The following is a 27,633-nucleotide window of genomic DNA, read 5'->3' on the forward strand; positions in this document are numbered from 1 at the left end:
TGAGGTCAGACCAGACTGGAAATAACCTGGCTCTTATACACTTCTAGATGTGTATAAGAAACAGGAAAAAAGATTGATTAATATACATCATGGTTAATACATCACAAGGGAGTCTTGCATTGGGCTGAAGGAGTTGTCACATATTGTAAGTAGATCTAGCAACATGCTACATTGAAGCTAAGGATGTTTCTTTTCTACCAAGGATGAAATTAATCATAACATGAATTCCTGTGAGACATAAATATACTCCTCACCTCAACTGCATCACCAAATCAATAAAGATGACACTGCTTTGTCAATACTCCTTCACTTTTACATCTGTTTTACAACTTCTAAAGTTGTCCAGCTGAACTACACAAATAATCTATACCTGTGTGCTGTTTTCAGAATACCTTTTTCACAAAATGCTCAACTTAATTATACTTGATTGCTGAAACCCACAATGCACACATCTGTAATCTCTTCGATTTTCTTGAGGAAGTCATTACTACCCATGCATGAGATGTAGGCATCGATGCCTGCAATATTAGGCATTGGTGCAAGAAATTTACAGTAAATAATCAGATCGTAAATGTTATTTGCCGTACCACAGAAACGTAACTCAAATGTTTGGTTGAAAATCTGGGCTCACCCTTTGGGAACGCACAGATTGAAGCGCCACAATGGTATGAATTGGGCAGACTCAGACTCAACACATCTCTCCTACTTACTTTTTAGTCTGAGCTTATGGGAAACTAATAATTTTGTTTTGAAATAAATTCATTTGGATCCAAATATAATTTGTATGAAATTTTTCATTAGTGTTGATCCAGCAAAATAAAAACCAATAGTACTCACACTACGTTTCGCGAACGATCCGTTCGCTTTTTCAAGTAGACTGGTGATGTTATTTCCAGTCTGGTCTGACGTCATCTCGGTGTTGTTGAGGTCGAAGTGCATCGCTGCGTCGTCGACGAGCACCAGAGTACCAGACTGGAAATAACATCACCAGTCTACTTGAAAAAGCGAACGGATCGTTCGCGAAACGTAGTGTGAGTACTATTGGTTTTTATTTTGCTGGATCAACACTAATGAAAAATTTCATACTAATAATTTTGTACAGCACATACTATCTTCCACCAGAATTGTTATCAGACCATGGTGTCTTCAATCTGAGATGTAGGCATCGAGGCATTTAATAATAGGCTCCACCATTCATATCCTTCAACGGTGATGCAAGAAATTTACAGTAAATAATCAGATCGTAAATTTTATTTACAGAAAGAAACGTAACTCAAATATCAATCAATCACTTTATTCCAAAAATCTCAATAATCTTTAAGTTTACAAACTCTGATAAAGTCTTATGGTGGAGAATACCAGGGGTGGCGCCAGGATTTTCCTGACAGGGGGGGGGGGAGGTTTCGATAGTGGTTTAGGGGTTTTTAAAGGCTTATTTAATCGATTTTAGAGTCTACTAATATGTAGAAAATACATATAATTTTTTTTCTCCCCGACGAATTGTGCTTTTTGTCCACCCCTGGAGAATACATCAATCTAGTTGATGGCTTGTTTTCTCCTTTCCCTGATTGACATCTTGGTGGGAAGTGTCTAATAAATGTATCCTCTTTGCTACTGTGGAAGTGTCCAGCAAAATAACTGTCTGTCATGTGAAATATATCCGGGGGGTGGGGGGTGGTAAAGGGAACACACTACTGATTCTAGTATTAAAGTTTTTAATTTTGTTGACCTTTAATGTAGAGTAATCAAAATCAATCAGGCTTTGTCAAGAAGGCATTTTGTTTGTTAATCAGGTAGAAAATTGAAATGGATAAACTACAATTGAATGCGAACACCACTTCAAGGGTTCTAGATATACAGAATCGTACATGCTCTTATCGAAGCAAATTGACAATTGGTAATTTTTTTACAACCAAAAATGGATGTCTCAACATCAGGATACAGATAGCAAAAAGCATTATACCAGTAATAAAACCCAGAAGGCCTTTTCAAAAAACCTTTTACCTAGAAATCTGAATTACCAAAACTAAATTAAATTTGAACTACAGTGTAATGTATTTAGTAAAGATTTCTAGATAAGCTTTTCTTGAAGCACTTTGACTGTCACTACTTTTTTTTTTTATAACCAAATAATGTTTAAACTTCAAGAGATGAAAGAAACCTTCCCATAATATGTTAATTATCAATAAATAAATACCTTGTCTGTCAAAATTTCCTTCCCTCAGGATACAGACTAGTGCCAAGAATTTGTTGACTTCTTTCAGATACAAAATGGTGGCATTATTCAACTTGATGATCGAACTGGACTCGGAGTCATACACTTGATTCTCACTCTCATCTTTTACACTAAAAAGACAAAGAAATATACAAATTTAAATATATATTGCTAAAATCCTCAAAAAGTTCAATTGAAGCAATTAAAGATAGATGCAGTTTCTATATGAATCTGTCATGAGTAATTACAACCTCAGCCCTCAAAATTAGGAAAAAAGTATGTCAGAGAAAAAAAAAAAAAAAAAACGTCGGCAGTTTTTAGTTTCAGCTACAGCCCTGAAATCAACCCAAGCTGACCTGTTTAGCAGTGATGGATGTCAATTTAAGTCACCCAAACAAGCTGGAAAGCCTACGTACTGATTTTTCAAATTCACAACTTTGATAAAAATGTTGAACAATGTTTATGTTATGATGATGAATAAAATGAACAAAAAAAAAAATTACAGTGGAATCTCCTAATGCTCAGAAAACAAAATTTCACGCTAAACCAATCTTTATTTCAAGTCCCTAAAGCATTCCCATTCTTCCTTTAATAAAATACTTTCCGAAAACCGGACCTCCCTATTCCCAAAACCGGATGTCTTATTCGGTCCGGAACATAAAAACCAATTACAAACCGAACAAACAGTTAATAAACGATTTCCAGATGAAATAATGCAATAATCATCACTGTCTGTTAATTAACAACTAGCCTAGCACAACACCCGCACAACACCCTGTGAATCAACCCAAAAATGAAGACAGAACTCAAGTTTCTACGACGGCTGACTCTTTTTCAGTAGACGTTTAATTCGGATTTGGATGTTGTAGATTCATCAGTGTAAATTACAAATGCATAGCTTCACTCATTCCTTAAAAACATGTTGCAATATTACGGAGGAAATTTGCAGAAAATAAAATTTACATTTTTAGGATTTATTTAGATTTGAGGGTTTCTTATTTGTTTTTATAAATCTGGTTAATTAAAAATTAATCGATTTACACTGAGCTTGTTCCTGTCTGTAAGTTGTCACACACTATGAAACTTTGGGCGATCTCACGTCATCACAACAAAGCATGTTTGCCCATCCATGACCTCATGAAAAAAATTAACTAATTAACAGGCAGAGTTTAGGAGGCACGACCTAATGTTTACACAAAGAATGTGTTGTGTTAAGAAAAAAAATGTTTAAACCAAAAATGCACGTAAAAACAATATAAAAGCATGAAACACACAATCCAGTTTGATTTTATTCACATTTTAATCATAATGCAACATAAAAGAATAAATAACTTGCTTTCATTAAAAATAAAGTTTAATATTGTGTTCACAGCGATTCTGCTGAGTCTACCACCACTGGTACTAGGGTAGCTCGGGCTAGGCCTAAAATCTTCACATTGGCGATTTGTTATCGGCGTTGGGTGGCTAGACGCCGCCGTTTATGTCGGCATTGACAAATGCTGGCGTTAATTTTGAGGGCTGCTACCTTATCGATAAAGAGCTTGGTATTAAAGAATGAGCACTGCAAAGTGGGTCCACATTCACATGTGGTGCTATAATTCAAACTACAAGGACAATGGACTTACTTCGGAAGGCTTGGTTCCACAGTTGTAGGAGAGGTATGGAATGTCTATTCTTATGTGATATCAACCTATCTTTTCATCTGTAGGTTTATCATTTCACTACAATCAATCATTTTTCTATAAAATGAGAGCTGGATCCACTGTTCACTTCAGTATTTAAAACTAGCAGAAATTTAATTTCCACATGCCTATACTCTCAAGATTCCTCCTGTCGTGAAAGAAATAGGCCTAGCTTTCCTGATGTGAATAGCAAACAACACAGTATTTATATTTCTGCATTTACAATTTTTTTTTATCAGATTTTTCAAAATAATTACTTATATCAATGTTATACTTTGTTTGATCATCTTTGAATTACTAAATATATAGTTAAACAAATTAATGTTAGAATAAAGAAATGTTACTGTCTGTGCTTAGTTAAATAAAAACATGAAAATTTAATACTTGAATACTATGTGCACTAATTTATTGCTATGGATAAGTAAATTATAGATTAGAACGAGAATGTAGAACTTTGAATGAATAAATGTTTATTTAATTGATTAATTGAATGAACTTGAAAATGGACCAAAATAATTCTATTTTTGCCAATTTACTGACATTTTACTATGGCAATCAATAAATTATAAAAATATAATGTAAAAAATATAGGAACAATTTATAGGTCTGTTAATTGGCAAGGAAACTAATTTCATGTTCTTATTTTCAGTTGAAAGCTAATAAATCACTCAAATAAAACGTAGGCAATTCATTATAAACATTATTGCCCAACAGGGGTTCTTATCGCATAATTATAACACCTTTTTTTAAAAATAAGAACCAGTGATATTTTTCCCAGACTTAATGTTCTTATTTTTTTGCCGATTTATTTTAGGCTCAAAATATTCTTATTTTGTTCTTATTTTAAACACTTTTCAAAAATAAAAAATTATTATTGTACATCACTATATTACTGTACTGTATTATAGAGAATATTACATAGTCACACATACTGCACGTAACATACAGATAAGAGAGGTTGGTTTTTAATTTTTTTTTTTTAATAGAAACCTCACTCTTGACCACAACCCTCAATACACTGTATACAATAAAGTAACACATAATCTGATATAGTGTGATTAGGTTGTGGTTTATTACGACAAAAGGCACATTTTTTTGTCACATAAAATTTGATAATATAGTGTAGATTAAAATAGGAAAGCAAACACGCAATTCATAGCATCGTGTCGTAGCTGCTCTCATTTACAAACAACGTCTGGGCAATATGCATGGATATGCCTTCTCTTCTAAAAGGTCGACGACCATGGACCGTTGTAGGCGGGCGGAAGAATATTATGGTGGGTGTTATAAAAGCATACATATTAATATAACATATACTGGGAAATAGGCGTCATTGAAGGGTTTCCCTTAGAATTTACTGATCAGCATATTTTATGGGAATTTGGGAAGCAAAATCGAATAACACAAAATACCTCGCTCTTATTACAGTAACTACTCTACAGTGGCGTTATAAATTATTTCTAATACTAGACATTTATTATTATTATAGATTACTGAATAAACTATTAAATATCTCCATATCTACGTTGTTAATTGAACAGTCTTGTTAGTGAGGACATTATAATACGTGCAGAACGAGTGAACAACCACCAAGTGAAATAAAGTATTCGACGAACAACGCTTTCACAGCCACACTTGTGCCGTAACTAGATATATCCAGTCTAGTTTATTTATAGCATCTGACCCGTCTGATCTACTTTTTACGTTGCCTCGGCGGCGTACAAACACCAATGTGTGTCTGTCTCCAATTACCATGGAAGCCTATTTGTGGGAACTTTTCTTGTCGAATTAGGTAGTTTCTAGGCAACTAGGTGGATAATAATCACAGTACAGTACAAAACAGTCGATTCAAAAAGTAAAAGCGAGTGTATTTTCGGGCTATTTTAATATTCAAGAGCCAAACGTAAAATACGTAGTATGACCCCTGTTCAACATAATGGAATGTTCTGAATATATATAATCCATAGTCGAACACCCGTCGGCCACGCGACCAGATTACTAAGTTTCTTAATCCTTTATCACGCGTGGTCCATGGGTATGCGCATCGACTTATTTTGAGAGGCTCCCTAAATATTCTTAAAAAGTGGCCAAAAAGCCAAGCGGCAGGGTGCCGTGGCGCCACTGACCCCAAAGTTTCAGCATTCAAATTTAACCAAAAAATAAATTAAGATTTCACATGTGATACAATAACACTGTTAAAATCCATGATTCACGATCCCACTCTTTCCCCCCCTCCCCCAAACCTGTAACGGAAAAAAATAAACGGTTAAAAATTGGTCTTTAGTTTTTTTTGAGTAAAATATACTGATTATTTTCAATGACGTCGACAGGCGTTTGTCCTAGGAATGGAATAAGACGTGGTCTAATCTTATATGGCCGTCAAACCTACTAAATTTCAAAGCCTATATTTCAAAAAATATCCAATCACACAAAGCCTCATCAAATACAATAGCTTTTTTCCTTTTCTTGTGTATCATATTGATATACCTCTTCACTGGAACAACCTGTCAAACTTTTTTTCCCTATACATTTGAATCACTGTCACTATGTTAAAAGTATTCCTCATGCAGGCTATATAAATTCTTAATTACGGCAGTCTGTTAGTAATTACTGTAGTTTAAATATTTTGTGTGGGCGCATCCTGAAAGTAATGGCTGATCTTAACCGAGATGCGAACCAGAATGAAAAAAAAAAACAAATTTTAAATAAAACAGCGCTATTTTCAAAAGGATTTAGTAAACTCACAAGGTTCCCTGATCACTGGACTTGTGGGAAAACCAAATTTGCAACATTTTCCACTCTATTGAGGAGTATACAGTTTATGTTGCAAATACCTATAGATATTCTTGTGCATAGTAAAATAGCACTTTGTAAACTGCAAGAATAAAGTCTATATGATTACCATTATCATTATTCATAATTACAGACTTCACTATTATACCGGGTTTCAACGAATGTGTTCCTCAGAAGATTAATTACCATATATGTGCTGATATTGTACGTGAGAGCACAATGGAATGCCCTTCTTGGGAAGCAAGTATGAGAGTTCCACATATCATTTGTTATCGTTTGTTCTAATGATCAGGGTAATAATGTGAAGTCGATGCGCACACAATCCTTGGCATGATGGGCTTCGATGGGCTATAAGACTGACATGTTATTATTACTGCAATAACCTAACATGTGATTTATACTCCCGTGAGCATCCCCCATACAGCACATAAAATTTATTAATATCCTGGCGTGTATTTTCAATATACTACAAATAATACAATTTAAAATAATGGTGCAAATTATACAATTCTTAAAATTTATTTACTTGCCACTGACACCAGAAGAACATTAATTAAACCATTTGTAGAAGAGAAATGTGTAATGAAGTGCAAGAAATGATTAACACAAGAGTGGAAAAAATAGTTCGGCAGGGAATGAATTCAATAAATTATTCTAGCTATTCACAAAACAACAAAAAGGATAGTATATTTATTTTATAATTTCAAATTATACAAAAATTAAATTATCTACACAAGTAAGTACGGTTCTCATTGATTCTTTCTGCAAAGTGTCTTTCGGACCCATAGATACAGGTTAAGCACTTATTTTTTTCAGACCCACAGATCAAAAGCCAGAAGAGATAACACTAGAAACAAAATAAAAAATCATGTAAAATCAAAAAAATAATATAAGAAAAAATTAGAGTTGATCGTGTGTGACGGTGTCTATTTTTCTTTTAAATCCCTATGCGAATACTTTGTAATAAAAGATCCATGCAGAATATTGGAAAATAATATAAAGCGGTGATATATAATGTATATCAATGTGATGAGAGTCAATGATTCTAGGCATATTGTTTCACAGAAATATGACTTCTCATCCAAAGAACATTTATCACTGTCAGGTACCTGACAGGCAAAAAGAAAAAAGAAAATCCTTGACTAAAAACTGAATTCCAAAGATAAAAGTTTAACAGTTTATTTGTGTTATAGTTTTTATTCAGCATCACCGACAACTTTCGGTGATGCCGATTGGTCGATCGAATCAGGGAGCCTTCCCAATTGCATCGGAGACTGCTACGCAGTACAACGATTGCTCTGAAAACACTGTAGCGACAGTGTAGCGATTTTATGGAAACCAGGCTTATGGGGACATGTTCAAACGAGTCAGGGCCCACAGTCCTGATTAATATCCCAAGGTCCCTTATGGTCAGCGCCCCTGACTTTAACCAGGGAGAGACATCTATTTGTTACACCGCTGGGTTTGCCTGTGGGTTTGGTGTGCATGCAGTCATACTCATGAATCCAAAAGGTTGTAGTATTCCTACAGTAAGTGTCACACACAAATACATGCACATCCAGCCAATCATTGAATACATTACCAGTGATACAAATTTGAATTTATAGGCAATTAATTGTCTAATGATTTCATTAGAGTTGGAAATTTATTTGTAATGACATAATAGTGTCTATGACCCACAGGAAGAATAAACTGCAATGCAAACATTAAAAGCAGATGCTGAAAGCAGACTAAGAGTTGACGCTAAGGGTGTGTGTTATACAGTAGAACCTCATTTTTACATACCCCAGTTATACGAACCCTCGGTTTTACGTAAGTCTCGTATTGACGATGACATCATCAAAAACCCCGAAAATATTTAAAACAAAAGGCCCTTTTCTGAGAAACCATAAGAAAAAATGCTATAACAATAAACTATAACAATAAACAAACCATAATGCAACGTATTTTCATTAAACAGCAACGTTGATTGAGTCTAATACCGGGTTGTTATAATCTAAAACCATGTGAACCGGAGTGAGATGAACAACTATCGGTAGTGCTCAAAATAACTGCTTCCTCCTTAGCATCGTGTGGAAAACTCGTCTTGTCAAATTTTCTACACGAAGCTGAGTAGGCATAGGTTCGTACACGAATGATAATTGGTTGGCTCGCCCAGCGCAGTGCACGTGGTTGCTGTTTCACATACACGAACGCTAATTGGTTGGATCGCCCAGTGCAGCACACATGGTCTTACATGTTCTTTAGTTAAAGAAAGATATAAATGAATTCATACTCTAGACACATGGTTTTATTTGAACACTTTATTATGACATCTTAAAGTGATGAATAAAAACACTAAACACATGGTTTTATTCGTAAGCCTAGAGGCTAGGTCTAGCCTAGGTAACATCGTTCGTTCATAACATACATTCGTTATCGTTCGTTCATACATACTTCTTCCCCCTTAATTGATTTCTGGCCTTGTCTGATTACTATTTAGGTTTTTCTGCTTTTGAAAAGCCGCACCCCCTGATTTGAGGTGGCGCCGTCAACTTAGCAGTGCACGGTAGGGGAGCCACAGGCTTATCCTCGGTGGAAGCTACCGGAGCCCAGCAAACTGACGCCGAGGTACCTGCGTGTACACGGTAGTGATGGCGGCGACATCTCAAAAGCGGGGGCGGAAGAAAAAAAGAATGAAAAAGGAAAAAAAAAAAAAAGAAAAAAAAAAGTGGAATTGGGGAGGAAAAGGGTTTCGAAATGATGATTATGATTATTAATGCCTGACTCTGGGTGTGTTCTTTTTTGTTTTGTTTATCATTATTATTTTTTTGTTGATGTTTATTATTATTGTTATTATGATTGTTTTATCATTAATAATATTATTATTATTATTAATTTTTTTTTTTTTCCCAGGACCACAATGAAAAACATTTCTTTAAAATGATTGTGTCATCCTGGCTAAAGATATTAGTAAATAAATAAATAAAATACATTTATTGAGCGTTACGTACATATTAGGTCAAAGATTACCACAAATATCACCCAACCTCAATTTTACGAATCCCCCGATTTATGTACCTGTACGCCCTCCAGTCCCGTACCATACGTAAAATCGAGGTTCTACTGTAATGTACATTGCTCGATTGCAACACACTCATCTGTTTTTTAGCATCAAATACCAGGGTAGATATTTGTGTAAGGTTGCTTGTGGCCCATTTTAGGACCATTAATCATGCATGGGTTAATTTTTCTACCATCAAATAAATGAATTCAGCACCAACAGTAGGTCTATGTATGTTGTATATGCATTTACTGTCTGTATAGACTGAGCAAACAAATCTTTAAACTTTTTGGGACGAGCAGAATATACAGAGACAGCTAGGTTCCCCCAACAAAACAGCTTTGTATAATCATGGACCTATTGATAATATAGGTCCATTGTATAATATCACATTGTGATGGTGGATGTCACTTGGGATACAAACAAACTGGAATACCTGTACTGAGAATATTCAAAGGCAAAGAATACTATTAACGAATTGGCACGGGTGAAAGTGAATTCGCCTTACTAAGAAATGATCGAGATACAAGGTCAACTGATGGAATACCTTAAAGTACTTCTGAATTCATTTTTACATGGTATACCACAGGTTGATTTTGTGTTCAAACACATGGACCACCTATGGAGTATTGCCTAACCTTGACTGGCATTCACACAGTATCAAAAATTTGTGTACCGCTCAAAACGTACCCATTGGAATAAAGTTTACCAGGCTGTTGGCCACCATAGCTTAAATGAGACTACAAACTTGTTATGTCAGCAACCTATTGTAAAAACACTCACAAAATCATGACAAGGCCCGGTCACTCCATGAATTTGTTGTGAATTATTAAAATTAAGAAATGAATCTAAATTTAATTAAATATTAATTAAAATTTTTAAAAAAATAAATAACACTTTAAAATATTCAAGAAATCAGTTTTAATAAAAAGGGAAAAAAAGACAAAAACAATTACAGATAAAAAAAAAACAAATCACAGAAATTGTATGATTATTAAATGTATTTTTTTGGTATACTTCTATTACTAAAATTAGCTTTAGGTAAGAGAATACACAATCACAGTGCGCTGTATCACTTACAATTCGCAAATCTCTTGATGTACAACGTTTAAAATGGAATGTACGGTACATTAGGCCTGGTATCTCCAGGGCATTCTGGCTGTTCTTCCTTTTATCCCAGGTCATATACCCTGTATTATCCATACTTTTCCAATTTCATCAAAACCCTAAGAAGCCAATTTACCGTATACGTTCCACTGTTTCTAATAAACAAGCCGGTTAAATTAATGCGCTGTTATCTTAAGTACAGCTCAAGTCTCCAATCCTATATTAGGATATTTAATAACTTTACGCATTATAATAATATACTATTAGTAGCAAATTCACTATCAAATTCTAATCCTCTATCTTTTAATTTCTGAAACTAAATGAATTTTCCATTTATAGTATTAAAATAATAACTTTCATTTCAGGTGATTCATGGGAAGCTACTTACTGTAGTCTGAGTCTCTAGTCAGATAGAGTAAACAATAGGCCTTCATATATAAATAAACATTCTGATGATTCACAGAAAGCTACAGTCTTAGGCAGTAAATGTCAGACAATCGTACAAAAACAAATATAAATTCTAAGAATCAGTATGCAAATTAATTTACAGTAAGCTAAGATCCACTCAGATATCCAATATTGCCAATTATCTCAGCAACAGTGGAGGCCATATCAAAATGATGATGATCAATTGATAATTTAACAGGAATCCACAATCCATCATGCTAAGATAGAGAGAATCATTGTCTTTATGGCCCGTATTTCTGCTAGCTAACAGGAAATTGCTCTTTGAGAAACCGTTCCTAAATTCACTCGCATTAATCTTTCTTACTTGGTATCAAATATCTTGTCTACTGTCGTAATGCCAACTCCTGTCACTTAACATCAAGTTCAGCAGTCAGAACAATGAATTCAATTATAAATTTAAATTTGCTTAGATTATTAGAAAGTCTACATTAAAGGAGTACTGTATATGGGATCCAGCTTAGGAATTGATGCACATTTTGGAAGTACCCTTGAGATTCGAATAAGCCAGCCCAGATGCAGAGCTCCAATGTGGATAAATGTTCCATACTGTCTTTAAATATTTTAAGTTGATTTTTTTTCCTTGTTAAAGAAACATTTTGGAGAAGTAACATAAAATTTTATTCCGACACTTGTGATACCATTCATGACATTTATTTATTCATAATATTATTTCTTTAAATAGAAATGGCAGACAACGAAGGGAAGTCCTCCCTGTACAGTGTTGTCTAATATGTAGTTTATAATTATGCCCCGTTGACATGACAGGTGAAACGTTGTGAAAGTAGAAGATAAAATTTTACCTCTAAAATATTTCCTCAATTCAGATTAACAAAATTCAACTAAATATTTACAACAACAATCTGAATGAATTATTTTCTACCTCTGTTTGCCTCGTCGTGACTGGAGCAAAATCAATGCAAATGGCATTGACATAGAATAGATAAAGTATATATCAATGCTGATAACTATCTTATTACTAAAATGTGATAAGAAAAGAAAAATTAAACTTTTTCAAACTCTTAGGGAAAAAAATTGTGTTGTATGATTACTGGCTGAAAATTGTAATTAGCCAGTGTGAATTTAGCAGACTGACAAAGGCTAAAAATATTTGATCATGCCGCCACTGAACTTGTGCGTACATTGAGTTATGACCCAGTTTCACTTTGACCTACATCCAAGAAATATTTTCACACATTTTTTTTCCCGCAAAGTTATTTTCCATGCTTATTTAACCAGACTTATGCGAGGACTGTTACATGGATCAATAATCAATATCATTTAAATCTAATTCGCAACTTTTGTATTTTGCTACCTTTTGGACCAATCCAACTCATTAAACCTATATATGCTAAGCCAGCTAGGAATCTCGAGAGAATTAATCAGGCAGGTAGAGGGAGGTCTAGCTAGTATAAGGACCTGTTGAAAATCATAGTCCAAACAGCAACTTACATTTTTCCACCAACATTGCATTACGAAAACAGGCGACATTCCTAAATATGGTCATGATGACATATCATGACCATATATAGGCACACCATGACTATACTCTATATGGGCATACATCAGTTTTTTGTCCAAAGAAAATTTGATAAAAAACAACACAACAACGCACACAACAACACAAGTTCAATGCAGCGAACGTTTCCCAGGAAGAACTAGTATATTTTTGATGAGCAGAAAAGTCTAATGCAAACAGAGTGACTAGGTTTTGTCTTCAAAATTTCATAACAACAATAAACTAATACGAAATGGTATTGTTAAATTTAGGCCTACTTCTATTTCATATACCGTAGTTCCCCCGGTATGATTCCACCTCGGGTATAATCCTACCGCTGACTTTACGTCCAACTTGGCATAGAAACATTTACTCGGGCAAAGTCCCATGGTATAATTTGTGTGAGTAGGTCATTAAATTTTACTAATGCTTATCAAAAATAAGGAAATGGCTCTGAATGTGGCAGACTTGAAACTCTTCCAATTGATTAGACCAGAAATTGGTAAATTTGAATACAAAGCACATTCTTGTTAATTCTTGTTTACCACCACTAAAAATAACCAAAAGCTCGCTAAACTGCGGCTAAAAATAGACAATGTGCTATGTTGCTAAAACAAACCAGTCCTGTGGGCTAATCGGATCGCTCACAGTGTGGAGACTCGCATGATCCACAGACTCTCGCTGCTAAAGATACCTTACATCAAGCATTATAAGTGGGCAGTTTTTCACATTGCAATGGGTGATTGAATTGGATTGCAATCTCCATAAACTTTGATGGGCAAAAATAACCTAGAGTTATCAATTGCAGGGAATTTTAAATTTGCGTAGTTTGCGCCGCAGCGTCACTGACTGGCCGTTTACTGCTGTAGGCAAGGGCTGGCCTAGTGCGAGGTAAGACCAAGATATGGCCTACGCCTACTAACTATAGTTAGGGTGTTCTGCCACTTTGATGCTCAAGTAAAGTCTGATTTCTGCACTGGAATATAGATTTGGATATGTCGTTGAATCGTATGGCAATTGTTGTTCAAATGCATCTGCCACTTCGCAAAACGACCATCATTTTCGGTTCATGCACAGGGGAATCCCCGGGTATAATCTCTGCAATTTTGTGTTCGTGGGGTTGGGCCAATTTTCGTTCATGGTAATTGCATTTAGTATTTTTAACATTGTAACAATTTTGTATATTAAAGCTACAATTCACCCATTCATTGTCAAAGGACTTAATATGCTGAATTTTTTTACCTGTTTTGCAATAGATACTACAGTACAATTATATTATAAATGTAAAAAATCCATACATAGTCTGGAAAACATTAATGCATAGACACAAAAGAAAGGAAAGACTGAAATATTAACACTATACTATATAAAGCAGTAAAAGATTTACCCTCCTCCGATGCAAGAAATTATAATACTACTAGAATCTTTTTAAAATGGACTATAAATTTACAAAATAATTGACAGATTATCATATCATCATCATATCATCAACCTATGTACTATGTTTTGTTGAAGCCTTCTGTTCAAAAGAGGAGATTTTACAATGCAAATCTACCTTGAATTCATTTAAATAAATAATATATAGTTTTAGAACTCCGCTTTTATATTATGTCACATGCTTTTAAAAAATATATAGTACAGTGACACTTTGAATGTATATCAATCACAATGACAAAAGCATTGGAAATTTGTGCAATATTAATAATTAACAATAGAGAACTTAACAGTGACTGTGGCTGTGCTTATGACAACATACTTTGACAATTCCTGTCAGTGACATTAATGTTTCTCCATTCCACTAAGAATCATACATACAAAATTGCTATTAATAATAATTACAGTAACAGAAAATATTTGAATAGAAAACAAGTGATCTACGACATCAATAGAGCAATTTCTGGTATGACTGCAAGTAATATTCAATTCTAAAAACAGAAAGGCCTATACTGAGCGCTTTTGATGCTGTATTATTCTCATCTCATACCATACATTACTGAATTTGTATGTAGCCAATAAGATTTATACAATAGAAAAACAACATGTATAAATTATATAGCTTAACTTATTCACATAATTATTCGACTGATAAGAATCTCACCTGATGGTGATGGAAATATTATATTATTTCAAAAGGCAAAGGAATATAGAGGGCTCACTGCACAACCAGAATATTATAGGTAGTTGCGTTTTATACGTCAAGTAATCAATTCTGTGAAACACCAGAACTTTTTTTTCTGTGTGCTTTAATACATTACTTCATTCTTAGATTTAGTTACAAAGTGCTTTACTATAACCTAGCCAACTTTGCGTCTTTTACCTGTACAAAACCAGAGTTTCTTCTATTCATCAATTTCTTTTTTATTTTCTAACATTACCATATTTTTATAATTGTAGTGACAAGTAATGAATGAATATTTATGTAATGTATTGTTAAAATAATACAAAGCTAATACAGTACAGTATCTCTGGGGACGTATTTAATAATGCTTTGCTGTAGATATAATCTTACATTAGCAGAAAGTCTACAAGGGGGTCAGTTTTTGGGGGCCAGTCACCTCATTTTAACCTCATTTAGCCCTTAAAATTAACGCCGGCATTCAGCAATGCCAACGTAAATGGTGGCGTCTAGCCGCCAAAGAAAAAATTGCCGATGTGAAGATATTACGCCTAGCCCAAGCTAACCCAGGCCTACGCTGGTACTAGTAGTACCAGTGGTGGTAGACTCTGCGGGATCGCCGTGAACACAATATTAAACTTATTCTTAATGAAAGCAAGTTATTTAATGTCTTTTATGTTGTATTATGAGTAAAATGTGAATAAAATCAAACTGGATTTTGTGTTTCATGCAAGTTTTATATTGTGCTTACATTCATTTTTGGTCTGTCATTTTTTTTTCTAACATCACATTCTTCGTGTAAATATTAGGTCACGCCTAAACTCTGCCCACTAATCGGTTAATTTTTTTCGTGGGGTCATGGATGGGCAAACATGTGCTTGACTGTGATGACGTCAGATCGCCCAAAGTTTCACAGTGCGTGGCAGCTTGCGACGGTTCATTCACAGAGTGTGTTGTGCTAGGCCTAGTTGTTATTTAACAGACAGTGATGATTATTGTGTTATTTCATCTGGAAATTGTTGTTATCCACTGTTTGTAGAAGTTGATTTTTATGTTCCAGACCGAATAAAACGTCCGGAATTCGGAATAGGGAGTCTGGTTTTCGGAAAGTATTTTATTAAAGGAAGAATAGGAATGGTTTTGGGACTTGGAAAAAAAAAAATTGCTTTAGCATGAAATTCTGTTTTCTGGGCATTCGGAATTCGGAGATTCCACTGTATTTTTTTGTAGTTAGTTTCATTTTATTCATCATCATAACATAAACATTGTTCAACATTTTATCAATAATTAGTTGTGAATTTCAACATCAGTAGGTAGACTAGGCTTTCCAACTTGATTCAAGTCACACAGCACTGCTATTAGACTAGGAAAAAAATAAAAAAAGAGGCCTAGAAATCAAGTTAGGGGAAGTGGAATGTTAGAAGCAGTAAATATAGCCAGATATCCTAATTAATCTGTCCTGGTCACCCTAAGCCCTGTTGACACTTGATTCTTCACCTGGTATACAAATGGTGGCCATTTTGAAAAATGGCTGCCAAATTTATCTAAAATGTGCATATAATTGGAACTAAATAAGCTACAGATATGATATTGGTGTCTAAAATCATAATTTCTATACAGGCAACAAACCAGACATATAAAAACTACTGTCACTCATGCCGAAATGGAACATAATTAAAAAATAGGTGTTTATTTGTTTTAAAATATCCGCAAAATATACTTAAAATGTGTATAAAATAAGAATAAGTATATAAATTCACCAAAAAGTAGTCGTGTTTGGTATCGTTGGAAAGCTCTTCCGATGCTGAATAATGTATTGCAGTTTATATCTGAAACGGTGTAGTGTTTCATGTATTGTCCCATAAAGTCCAATTATGGCATATCATATTAAAATAAACAGGACCCATTTGCGTAACGCGTGAGCTCTTGGATGGCGCGGAGGAGGGGGGGCGTTGCACTCCTACTACTACCTAACACATTACTACCAAGCCTTAAGTAACGCATGTGCTTTCTGGGCGAAGTCCGAGCCCAAATGGGCCCTGGAGAGGGCCCTGGAGAGGGTTAGATACTTTTACTTACAGTAACACTGATACTCAGCACTCTCCTACAACGCCTTAACAATACATAACATTTTCTATAATTTCCGAAAAAACCAAATAGACCAAAATCCCACAAACACAATATTTGGCAGATTTATTAGAAGGGGTTCTTTAAACATTTTCCCCTGGATGCCCCACTATGGAGGTTTGACCAGTTATGTAATGCCTGTGTGCTTTCTAGGGAAACGCTTACTTCCTCCATGTCCAAATGAGTCCCTGAAAGGCGATGGGCCCTTACAAAATATTTTCTTTTAATTTTTTAAAAAATGTATGAGCCCCGGACGGCTGCATAACTACCCACCTTAAAGTCCGCCTCCGACTTTAAACATGTCAGTAAATAAAGAATAAAATACATGGTTATCCATCATAGTAGGCCTATTATCAAATATTATACACAGCATGTTGAAATCGATTAAAATAATGTATACATTAAAGGCCTACTAATAATTCAGATATTCGGATGATAAACGCCTGCAACATCATCAATTGGACCTTAAAGGACGATCAGGTCATTTTATTGAGATTGGCCTTATCATGTTTCAGAGCAACATATTTTTTGGTATTAAAGTAACACTTTATTAAAAACAATCAATGAATTTTGTTACTCAAACGTCTTTATATTGATATTTTCAAGCCTATTAGATGACCTGAAGAAAAAGTGATCCAGAAATCGTAGGCTTGCTGTACAATATATTATGGCAAAAGTAAATTTTTGTCCGTCTCTGAATTTTAATAGTGTTACTGTAATAGAGCCTGTTATTAAATATTGGAATGGTACCTTATAGATTTATAACCAGGTAGCAGAGCAGCTTAGCTCAGTTGGCTAAACTGGTGGTAGCCTCTGTGCGCGCTAAAGCGTGGGGATCTCTAGGTCTCGGATTCAAATAAAATCAAAACATTCTTTATTCATCACTCAAAATGGGTTGAATTTTATAAAAGTAAAGGGTTCAAGCAGAAAAATCTAAACAATCAACATTTAAAAATTTTTCAAAAAATAGACCCACATCACAATAACAGCAAAATGAAACAGGTTTAAAGGGCAAAAAGGCAACCAATAAAATTATTATTATTAATTATTATTATTATTATTATTATTATTATTATTATTATTATTATTATTGTTGTAATTATAATTATTGTAGTGAGATTATTCTATCGTTCCTGTTATAGCTACTCATTTTTAAGGTTTAATTTCAGCACTAGATATATTTAGAGTACCCAGAGAGCATCTAAGCCCAAAATTTTTCGGGGCCCTTGGACTGGCCCTCGACTCACGTCAATTGAGTTATTTCCTGTTAAATCTCAAGCCTCTAGCTATCTCCAACTTGGCATGTATTCTATATTCCAACATTATTGAGTAGTTGGATTCTTTTTTCCATAGATCGATGAACTGATAGACCTGAAGAATACACTTTCGTACATAATTATTACGACGTCGAGCCAAAACAGTGTTTCTAATGTGTTTAATTGAATGCTAGTTGTGCTAAGCCTATATATATAATACGCATACTTTATAAAACATAAATTATCCTAATTTTCTGATAAACAAATTAAATAACATTAATTAAATGAAATATATTTAACGATATAGGCGTATTTGCTACCATCAACCGTAACATACAATTTGAAATAAAAGTAGGCGTATGATGACATAATTAATGTTGAAATATTGAATCCCAACATGATGGTGTTTATTTCAATACTTGGAGTATGTATTATACTTTCTTATCTGCGATTAATCAGTGGTCCTTTCAGTAGTAGGCGCATCGTAGAAGAGAATCACTAATGGGCATTGACCTCCGAAGTACTGTAGAAGTACAGAAATAATAGTGTTTTTTGTGGATGAAATATGGGTATATAGAACGACTAGGAAAAAGGTGTGATATCGAAATTCCAAAAGAGGAAGCATGTTATAAAGATATCCTGTTTTCTTTCCTGTATTTCTTATGTAAAACCGGATTTAAACTTTCAAAACGTTTATACAATGTGTATTTAGACTTCATCAATACGGTAAATTACGAATGTATCAATAGTCAATCAGTCAATTGATTGAATAACGCTTTTGTATCATCGGCATACCTTTTTAGTGTAACCTTACAATGACTAGACAATAATTAATTGATATAAAGAAAACACAAAAAAAAAAAATATTTTCTCTCTTATAAAGTATAATGAAAATAACCTGATGGAAAAATAATCAATAGGAAAACTAAGAGGAACAATGCATCGAAAAATGGGGGGGGGGAATAGCCTGGGCCGGGAATAACTCTTCAGGTAGAAAAAAATCAGTGGGGAAAATTAGCAGGTGGTAAGTAGCTACCGTAATAGTGCTATATTCTGTAAAGTACAGCCTCAAACCACCTCGATTTTGAGTCTACTAAATTTGAAAATCTTCCCAGGCTTTTGCAGATATAGCCAGAACTAACTTAATATTTGGAGTTTTTTGATAGCAGATTATTTTTTTTTAGATTATAGTGAGTTAACCTGACTCAAAGACAAGCTTGCGTACAAAAAAACATGCAAATTCATCTTCTATACACAATTAAAAATCAAAATTTAAAAGTAGATAGACATTTTGAAAACAAGAACAAACATTCAATTTTATGCACATTTTAGATAAATTTGGCAGCCATTTTTCAAAATGGCTGCCATTTGTATACAAGGAGTAAAATCAAGTGTCAACAGGGCTTAGGGTGACCAGAAAGGATTAATTAGGATATCTAATTGCTTCTAACATTCCACTCCCCCTGACTCATTTTTTTCAGATTTTTTTTCTAGTCTATATAACAGGTCAGCATGTGTTGATTTCAGGGCTGTAGCTGAAACTAAAAACTGGTGGCGTTATAACCGGCATTAATTTTATAGCGCAGGAGATTTTCATCTTTTTTTGCCGACATATTTTTTCCTAATTTTGAGGGCTGTCTCATTTATGACGCCCTCCAGGGGTGGATCCAGAATTTTTCCAAAGGGGGAGGGAGTTACAACACATTTAGGATGGATAAGTGAGAGTGCTAATTTCAATATATGCCTTGAAATTTTAAAATTTAATGGCANNGGGGGTGGGAGCCTACTGTATCCGCCCCTGCCCTCCCAATGATCTATGGCTGGGCCTTCACATTATATTTATTCCCTTGGGTGGTTTTATCATCATGATACTTCCATTTTTATACTCATGACTCTTCAATAGCATCTTAAGTTCAATTCTTCTACAGTTCATCTATCTTTAATTGCATTTCAGAATTTTATGGATGACACTTAGACAAATTAAAGTTTTTGAAGACAGTTTATAGAGTTTCTGGAATGCATTAACAGTCGATCATCATCTCTGGTTGGCAATAACACTATTCGTTTAAACACATAATTTGTGGAGGATATATAAATAGGGCAATATTGATCGGGACTTCAACTGAGCTCTGGTTTGAGATTAGTGAACTATTAAAAAGCAATTTCATTTCACTTCACCTGTAATTTTCAAGGTTTCAACGACTAGAGATTCAGGACAAATCACAAACTATAAAACTAAAGTACACTATATTTCATGCTGTAAAAATAGCCTGGTTGAAACATCACCAAACCTAAACTGTCTGCTAAAGGGAATTATACCCATAATCACTCTCAAAAGTTTAATATTCATCAACTACTCACATCCAACTGATGTAAATAGCAATGGTTGGATTAAATACAGCAAAACAAAATCGTACTAACTATCACACCACGCTAGACGACATAAATTTCACAGAAGCTAAGCTTTATCGAACATTGAACTAATGCTATTAGGCTTACAGTAATAATAATTTGTATTTTAAACCATTTTAAGCTTGTATTATGGAAACAGGTGGCCTAAACTTTAATAGTATTCAATCTCATTGAAGAAGCATCAATACAACAAAACATTTCTACTTTACTGTTTTAATTAAGGTTTATTCACACATGAACTTCTACAAAAACTGGGCCTGATCAGTGTCATCCTTTTCTGCACCTACACAGCTGGTGACAGATGAACTGTGATGATTGATCAAACTAATTAAAAGTTGAATTTATTATTTATTTATTATTAAAAATACACATACATAGATAACATGCTAACAAAATTAAACAGGAAGAAATTTGTAGAAGCTGTGTGGTGAACCGTTTAATGCCTTGGACTTTTAATTGCGAGGTGGTCGGTGGTGACACTGCTTGTGTCCCTTGGCAGGAAACTTTACCTATGTTTGCCTATCTGTACCCAGGAGCATAAATGGGTAGCCGGTTGGAATGAAACCTAATAGATATTGGACTGGAACTGGTACTGGTATGGGCATTTATAATGCGCCTCTTCCTTGTGGTTATAAAGTGCCGTTCTTTTCCCTGGTAATTGGGTTCACACGCCAAGTTGCTAAGTGTTGCTGCTGGTAATCAGCGCAGGAGCAGGCAACCCCACCAAGTACCCATTTATACTCCTGGGTGGAGAGAAGCAATGCAGATAAAGTGTCTTGCTCAAGGACACAAGTGAAATGCACAGTGAGGGATTGAAACCTGACATCGAGGTTGGGAAATCAAATCGTTCACGCTGCGCCAAACCGCTTCACCAATTGGAAGTGCTAAATTACAGGCATAACATGGGAATGAGAGTGGAGGAGGTGCATACACGTCAAGGCACACGCATTCGAGGTCTGTCCCACGCTCTCACGCTTAAGTACCAAAATCTCAGGCATAAATGTAATAACGCCTATGATAAAAAATATATATAATTTTTAGCTCTCTCGCTAAATATTCATCACCTAATGTACTTAAAGTAAGATTGGTTTTGTTATTATACATTCAAACACAAATAAATGGTGTACTAAACCAGGGTTAAGTTGGTTTGACTTCTACTTTCGATTGTGGACGGCAGAAATACTGTATGCGTTTTTAAGAAAAAATGTGTGATTCCAAACAGATTTTCAGTTGTATATACAACCATAAATTAGAAAATAATGCATTTCCTGGTATCTAAGTTAAAAACATTCCAGGGGGAGAGGGGGTGAAGGGGTGTGGGAGATGAATGAGCCGGACACCCAGTCCCATTGCACATTAGTTGAACTTGACAAGTATGGAGGTGGTATGCTGTGTATGAGTGATATAACTTATCTTTGCAAATGGAACCCTATATGCCAGCAGTCTTTTTAAAAGCAGGGTAGAGTGACATGACTACAGTAGGTATCAGTTAAATTGAAACGGTTGCTAGGTCAGACCTACAAGTTCTGTGTGAATACACATTTTTTATGGAAACGGAAGAGCATTAATACATTGGTTAAGAGCGAAATTCTCAAGCCTCAAAAAACACATGCAATAATCAATAATGTTTAAAAATAGACCTACATCAAGAATCAAATGCACGTACTGATTAATAAGCCGGATATAGACCTGCAACCAGAGAGACTGTAGCGATGCTTTTTTTTAGAAAATTGATTGTAGAAATGTTTTTGCAATGATCTCTTGGAAAAGCTGTAGTTGTTAGAAAATATTAACTTCTGGTGTGAACATTCATCAAATGTAAAATCCAATAGATAAATACAGTACTACTCACAAGCCCAAAAATGCAGTTTCCCTTTTATGCACTGTACACACTGAGAGACCAAGAGGCTTTTCCTTAGTAGTCAGTTAAAATTTATACCATCTTTTTGGTAAAAAGCCCCTAACAATGACCAAAAGTGAATTATATAAGTAAACGATGGTTTTTCAAACCTAGATTCCAGGAATCGGCATAGGATTTGATACTCCTACTCTTTAATAATATAATAATTCATAAGAGACTAACTGTATGTAGAATAGGTATCAATCAATTACTGAAACTGGATATGCTCTCATTATTATTATTATGAAAATTCATTAGCCAATATGCATATCCCAAATGCATGCATATAAGGTTGAATGATACAGGAAACTAAAGCAGTAAATGATGAAAGTTATACAGTATTCAATTATAATGTATTAATCATTCTAAACAGGTCTCACCAAAAGACCGTATTACTGACTTTTTATCCTTTTATTTTTGCTCCTTAAGTGCTTGAGGTTTAGTATTCGGACCGTATTTTTATTAAACAATAAAGTTTCTTGAATCTTGAATAGTAATACAGAAATTTGAACTGCCCCTACATACTGTTCAAAGCTATTAAAAAGTATACAACAGTTAATGTCAAATTTACAATTCTAAAACACAAATACAGCCCAAGGTGCAGCATAAATTTGAACAAATCAGTTAAAACAGCCCAGGCACTTACCCTAAAGACCTACTAGAATTTTGGTTTACATAACTATGAATATTTAATTGAATATTAGAGAGTTAGGAAATAATCTCAGTAAATATTGAACATATTGATCAATCTTTACTGCTTTTTAAAGACATCAATGCTACAGCTTTGGATTCATAAGCCAAAAATCCCGCAAAGTATTCACAAGAAATTTTTCATCATCACATGTACATGTGTTGCTCTTAATTGATCACAGCCCTAATACCAATATCAGTTCTAATAATAAAAGAAGTACTACTTCATTTTCACACATAAACAACTACTGTATATGTAATATTTCATCGATTGTTTTATTAGTCTTGACTATCAATTAGTTTTGTTTCGGTTTAAGTTGAGAGCACACATAAACCCTGATCATGTGATCATGTAATAATGTAAGCATGTGATGCAGCGTGTAAGGTATTAAAGCCCCATTCCCGGCAAAATTTCAGTTTTTAAGAAAAATCTAATTTTTGTATAATGTTATAAAGATTTATAAATATAATACGGAATTGCTAGTTTAACTGAATTTAGACATTCCTAAGAATGAAAAAAATGTAAAATAAGACTGAAATTTGATTTTTTGTGTTCCACACAAAAAATAAATGCGGATGAATTTTTCATGTTTGATTTTGCGATAGGTCGGGAGAAGAAATATCGTAGGCGCCCAAAAAATTAGCCTATCCAACGCTGCTAGGCTAGGCCTAGCCTTACCTCGATTTAGGTTCTGTTATCACACATAAAAACGGCCGACATGATTATTTTCCGTTGCTAGTATTGACACTTGTGAAATATAATATTTCATAGGAATTATTTCAAATTTGTTAAAAAACTGAATCTGACTGAGATTTTGACACTTAAACAAACATATCTCAGCCTAACCAAACGACCGCATAGTGCGAGATGCGAAGTACAAAAACTAATCTCATTAGAGAGGGTGCACTTTATTGACTGTATAAAGTATACATAAAAGCGAGAGTATTCCAGTGGATGCGATCTACAACCTCTGAATTTGCCTAGTAACGATGAATTCGTCGAGAAAATGGTAATATTTTATGAGAAATAGTCTGTATTTCTCATTTTTTTTATTCTTTTGTGTAAAACTAAAATTCATGACAATATTTTTCCATGATTTATAATAATTGAAGTAATGCAAAGGCATATTTTCTAAAAAAAGTCAGTTTTTAGTGAAATTTTGCCGGGAATGGGGCTTTAACTTTCAATCGGAAGGTCAAGGTTCGAGACTGACAGTCATCACACTACTTCAAAAAAGGCTTAAGCAGTAGAGTTATTTCAGTTATGAATTTCAATCTTTTTATTTTACAGGATTTGATTAATTATTGAAATTAAAATAAATATAAATACGCCTAGAATAATAATAACTTTCTGTTTATAAGTGTTTCCACTTGGGAAATGAACATTAGCACAAGCAATAAGCACATATTAATCAAGATATTTAACAAGTAAACAGTTTCGACTGACAAGGTAAATATTAGGTATCTAAATTTTAATTGCAATCATGTGCAATATTGATTATAAATAGATGCAAATAAACAGCAATGGGGAACAGTCACCTGTGGAAAACCATTGTGGTTCAGGGATACCACCCGCCTTAAGCATAAGCATATGAATGTACAACATTGTTTAGAACCTACAGTACATACACGTTACCACCTTGTGGATCAACCAGCTCGATGAGGACAGAGAACCTACAACACCAATCACCTTAATCTAGCCTCATAGCTCAGTTGACGTTCCGCTAAACCCATTCCCTTTGACATCATTGCAAAAGTACCACAAACAGATAGTACAGTACATGTTTGTAAACATGTGTATTTTTGTGGGACAACACAGTATGTACGGGGACAAGTGCATTTTACTGGCCCTGGTCTGATTGGTCAGTTGTTAAGTTTGACACTCCAAAAAAAGGTCAATTGGTAGAGAAACCTAAAGGGAATTTAAAGTTTTCAATTAAACGAATTTAAATGTTAAAATAGTGTGTGTATTTATATGAGTATTTATTTCCAACTATTTAATGCTATGGACTAACAAACTTCCTTACTTGAATCAGATTTTCTCTATACTTCATTTTGTATTTATACTTTTTGGTAATGGAATACAACAATTGAATCCAAAAGTGTTTATTGCGTATCAAGAAATATCAACAGAGGGCACGGCACAACAAAGCATGATGGAATTGAAAAAGGGGCAAAAAACAAAACACCCAATATTTCCTTATAATGGCTAACGTATATGAAATTCAACGTTTGAAAAAAAATTGTGATCAGTTGAACGACACTGCACCACGGAGGTTGCCTGAGAGATCAAGCGCCGCTATTGCCCCTCTTCAATCCCTATATGCACTGCGGCTTTGATGGGCGATAAAGGTCTATGAATGGGAACAGGAAAGGAGGAAGATCAGTCATTAATTGACAAGCTCTATCAAATTTTATTATCAAATGTTCTTTTTTTAATCAACATTGTTGTAGGTTATTTTTTTTAAATGTTTATTTGTTGATGATACTGTAATTTCATTGAAACATTGAATTAGGTGATAGTCACCTCACAATGGAGTTACTCTAACACAATTATATCACTTGTTTATCTTTTATTTCAAAATTTTACATATAAATATTTTTACTATAAATAATATATAATATATACCTAGTCACAACTTCACTTACAATAATAATATCTTGACATGCATATCATCTTCATATAGCAAATGTTTCTATTTTTCTACAATATGTTATTATAATTTCTCATTCATTACTAATGATACTTTTTCTGTTAAACAATCTTATTTACCGGAGGGCATTTATCCTCTGTAAATTATCATGGTACATGTATTGTACACCCACATAATGCACAAGGCCGTACACAATTGTGAAACACTTAATCATTTTGCACACAAGATTCAGAAATGAAAATGTCTTCTTGTTATTGATACTAATATTATTACTACATGGCAGTGATGAATGGCAGCTTCAGTGAATGACAGTATCACTATATATACAGTACTGTAAAAGTGGTAATTTTCGGGTGTGTAAATTTTCGTGGTTTGCTATCCTATCACCATATTTGCGTGTTGTTATTTTCGCGAATTTTAATTTTTTATCTACCGTATATTGTTCCGATGTATACTTAGGCTAAACCTGTGTAAAGCCGCACCAATAATTAGGACGCAAAATATCGCTTTTTATTTTGTGCCACCTGTGTATTAACTACACCTATTTTTAAGCTCCACACAGTTCTCAAATGTTAAGTGTTTAATTATTTTGAAACATGACATTATTTACAAATGTTCTATACAGATATTTCAACTTTATCGGCCCAATTATTAAACAACAAACAACTAGAAATTCATGATACTTCTTGCTAACTAGCTGCTATGAAACAACGTATTACTCTAGCTAGGGAAATCACCATTTCTCACTCGACGGTCATTCTGTATTAAATTTTCAACAATCAGTTTAGTTTAAGCTTAATAAAATCTAATACAATAAAATATATTGTGAGTATATTTATTTATTACTCAATCAATCATTCTATATTATAGTGACTAATAACAGTCGGTATTGAGCTAAAAATATTGGTAATTCTAGGCCTAATTCATTACACTCAATGCGCACTCTGCCAAGCATGCAATATCGCACCACATTTTTGTAAACAAACTGAGAAATACCATGCGATACAAAGTTTGCGCATTCGCAGATGACGTGTCCCTTTCTACTGTTAAATTCAAGTAAAAAAAGTATTACTTCAAGAAAACTCGTCTTTTTATAGCACATATTAATTTCACAAGTTTTTATTCTAAACTCATAGCACCACTGCATAGCGCGGTACATTCTTTCCAACGGCACTAGCCACCGGGAACCAGACATCGTACAGCAAGTTTCAACCAGTTCACCACCAACCATGTGTGTTTTGTTGCGTACGTGAAATGCTCACGTGACTTCGATGACTGAAAAATCATTTGTTAATGTTTTGGTTCAAACAGAAACAACGTGTTTCAAACATTGAAGATAATTATTTAGACAACCCAAACCACTGATTGAATGTCGTAGAAAATGTAGTACTCTACTACATCCTGTAGTAAGTATAATAAAAAACACTAGGCCTACAAACCGGTCCTTGCTGCCAGATTTTCGCCACGGTCCACGATCTGGAATTTTTAGAATGGGGTTGATTGATGACTGGTATAGGTTGCATCCAAAATTTCGGGGTTGAAATGCTGTATAAAATTTGCAGCTTTATACACTGAAAATTATTATACGGTACAAAAAAAAATATGCCTATAGGTCTAGCCAGTAATTGTGCTTTTCTACCCAAATGAAGGTTGCAATGTGATTACAAGACAAAAA

The 27,633-nt window shown here is 34.2% G+C and overlaps 1 protein-coding gene across 1 annotated transcript in view; it reads right to left on the reverse strand.

Annotated features, from left to right (window-relative positions):
* Window positions 1-25,358, reverse strand: part of LOC117124687 (ras-related GTP-binding protein C-like) — a 58,450-nt gene extending 33,092 nt beyond the window's left edge. Inside the window, exons 1-3 of the mRNA XM_033271019.1 lie at window positions 25,332-25,358; window positions 22,567-22,628; window positions 2,198-2,346 (exon numbers count right to left, since the gene is read on the reverse strand). Coding sequence (XP_033126910.1) covers window positions 2,198-2,346; window positions 22,567-22,628; window positions 25,332-25,358 — 238 coding nt within the window. The remainder of the gene's footprint in view (window positions 1-2,197; window positions 2,347-22,566; window positions 22,629-25,331) is intronic.
* Window positions 25,359-27,633: the final 2,275 nt, after the last annotated feature.

Source organism: Anneissia japonica, unplaced genomic scaffold, assembly GCF_011630105.1.
Source record: "Anneissia japonica isolate Jap-2015-1 unplaced genomic scaffold, ASM1163010v1 scaffold284709_len978187_cov192, whole genome shotgun sequence".
NCBI lineage: Eukaryota > Metazoa > Echinodermata > Crinoidea > Comatulida > Comatulidae > Anneissia > Anneissia japonica.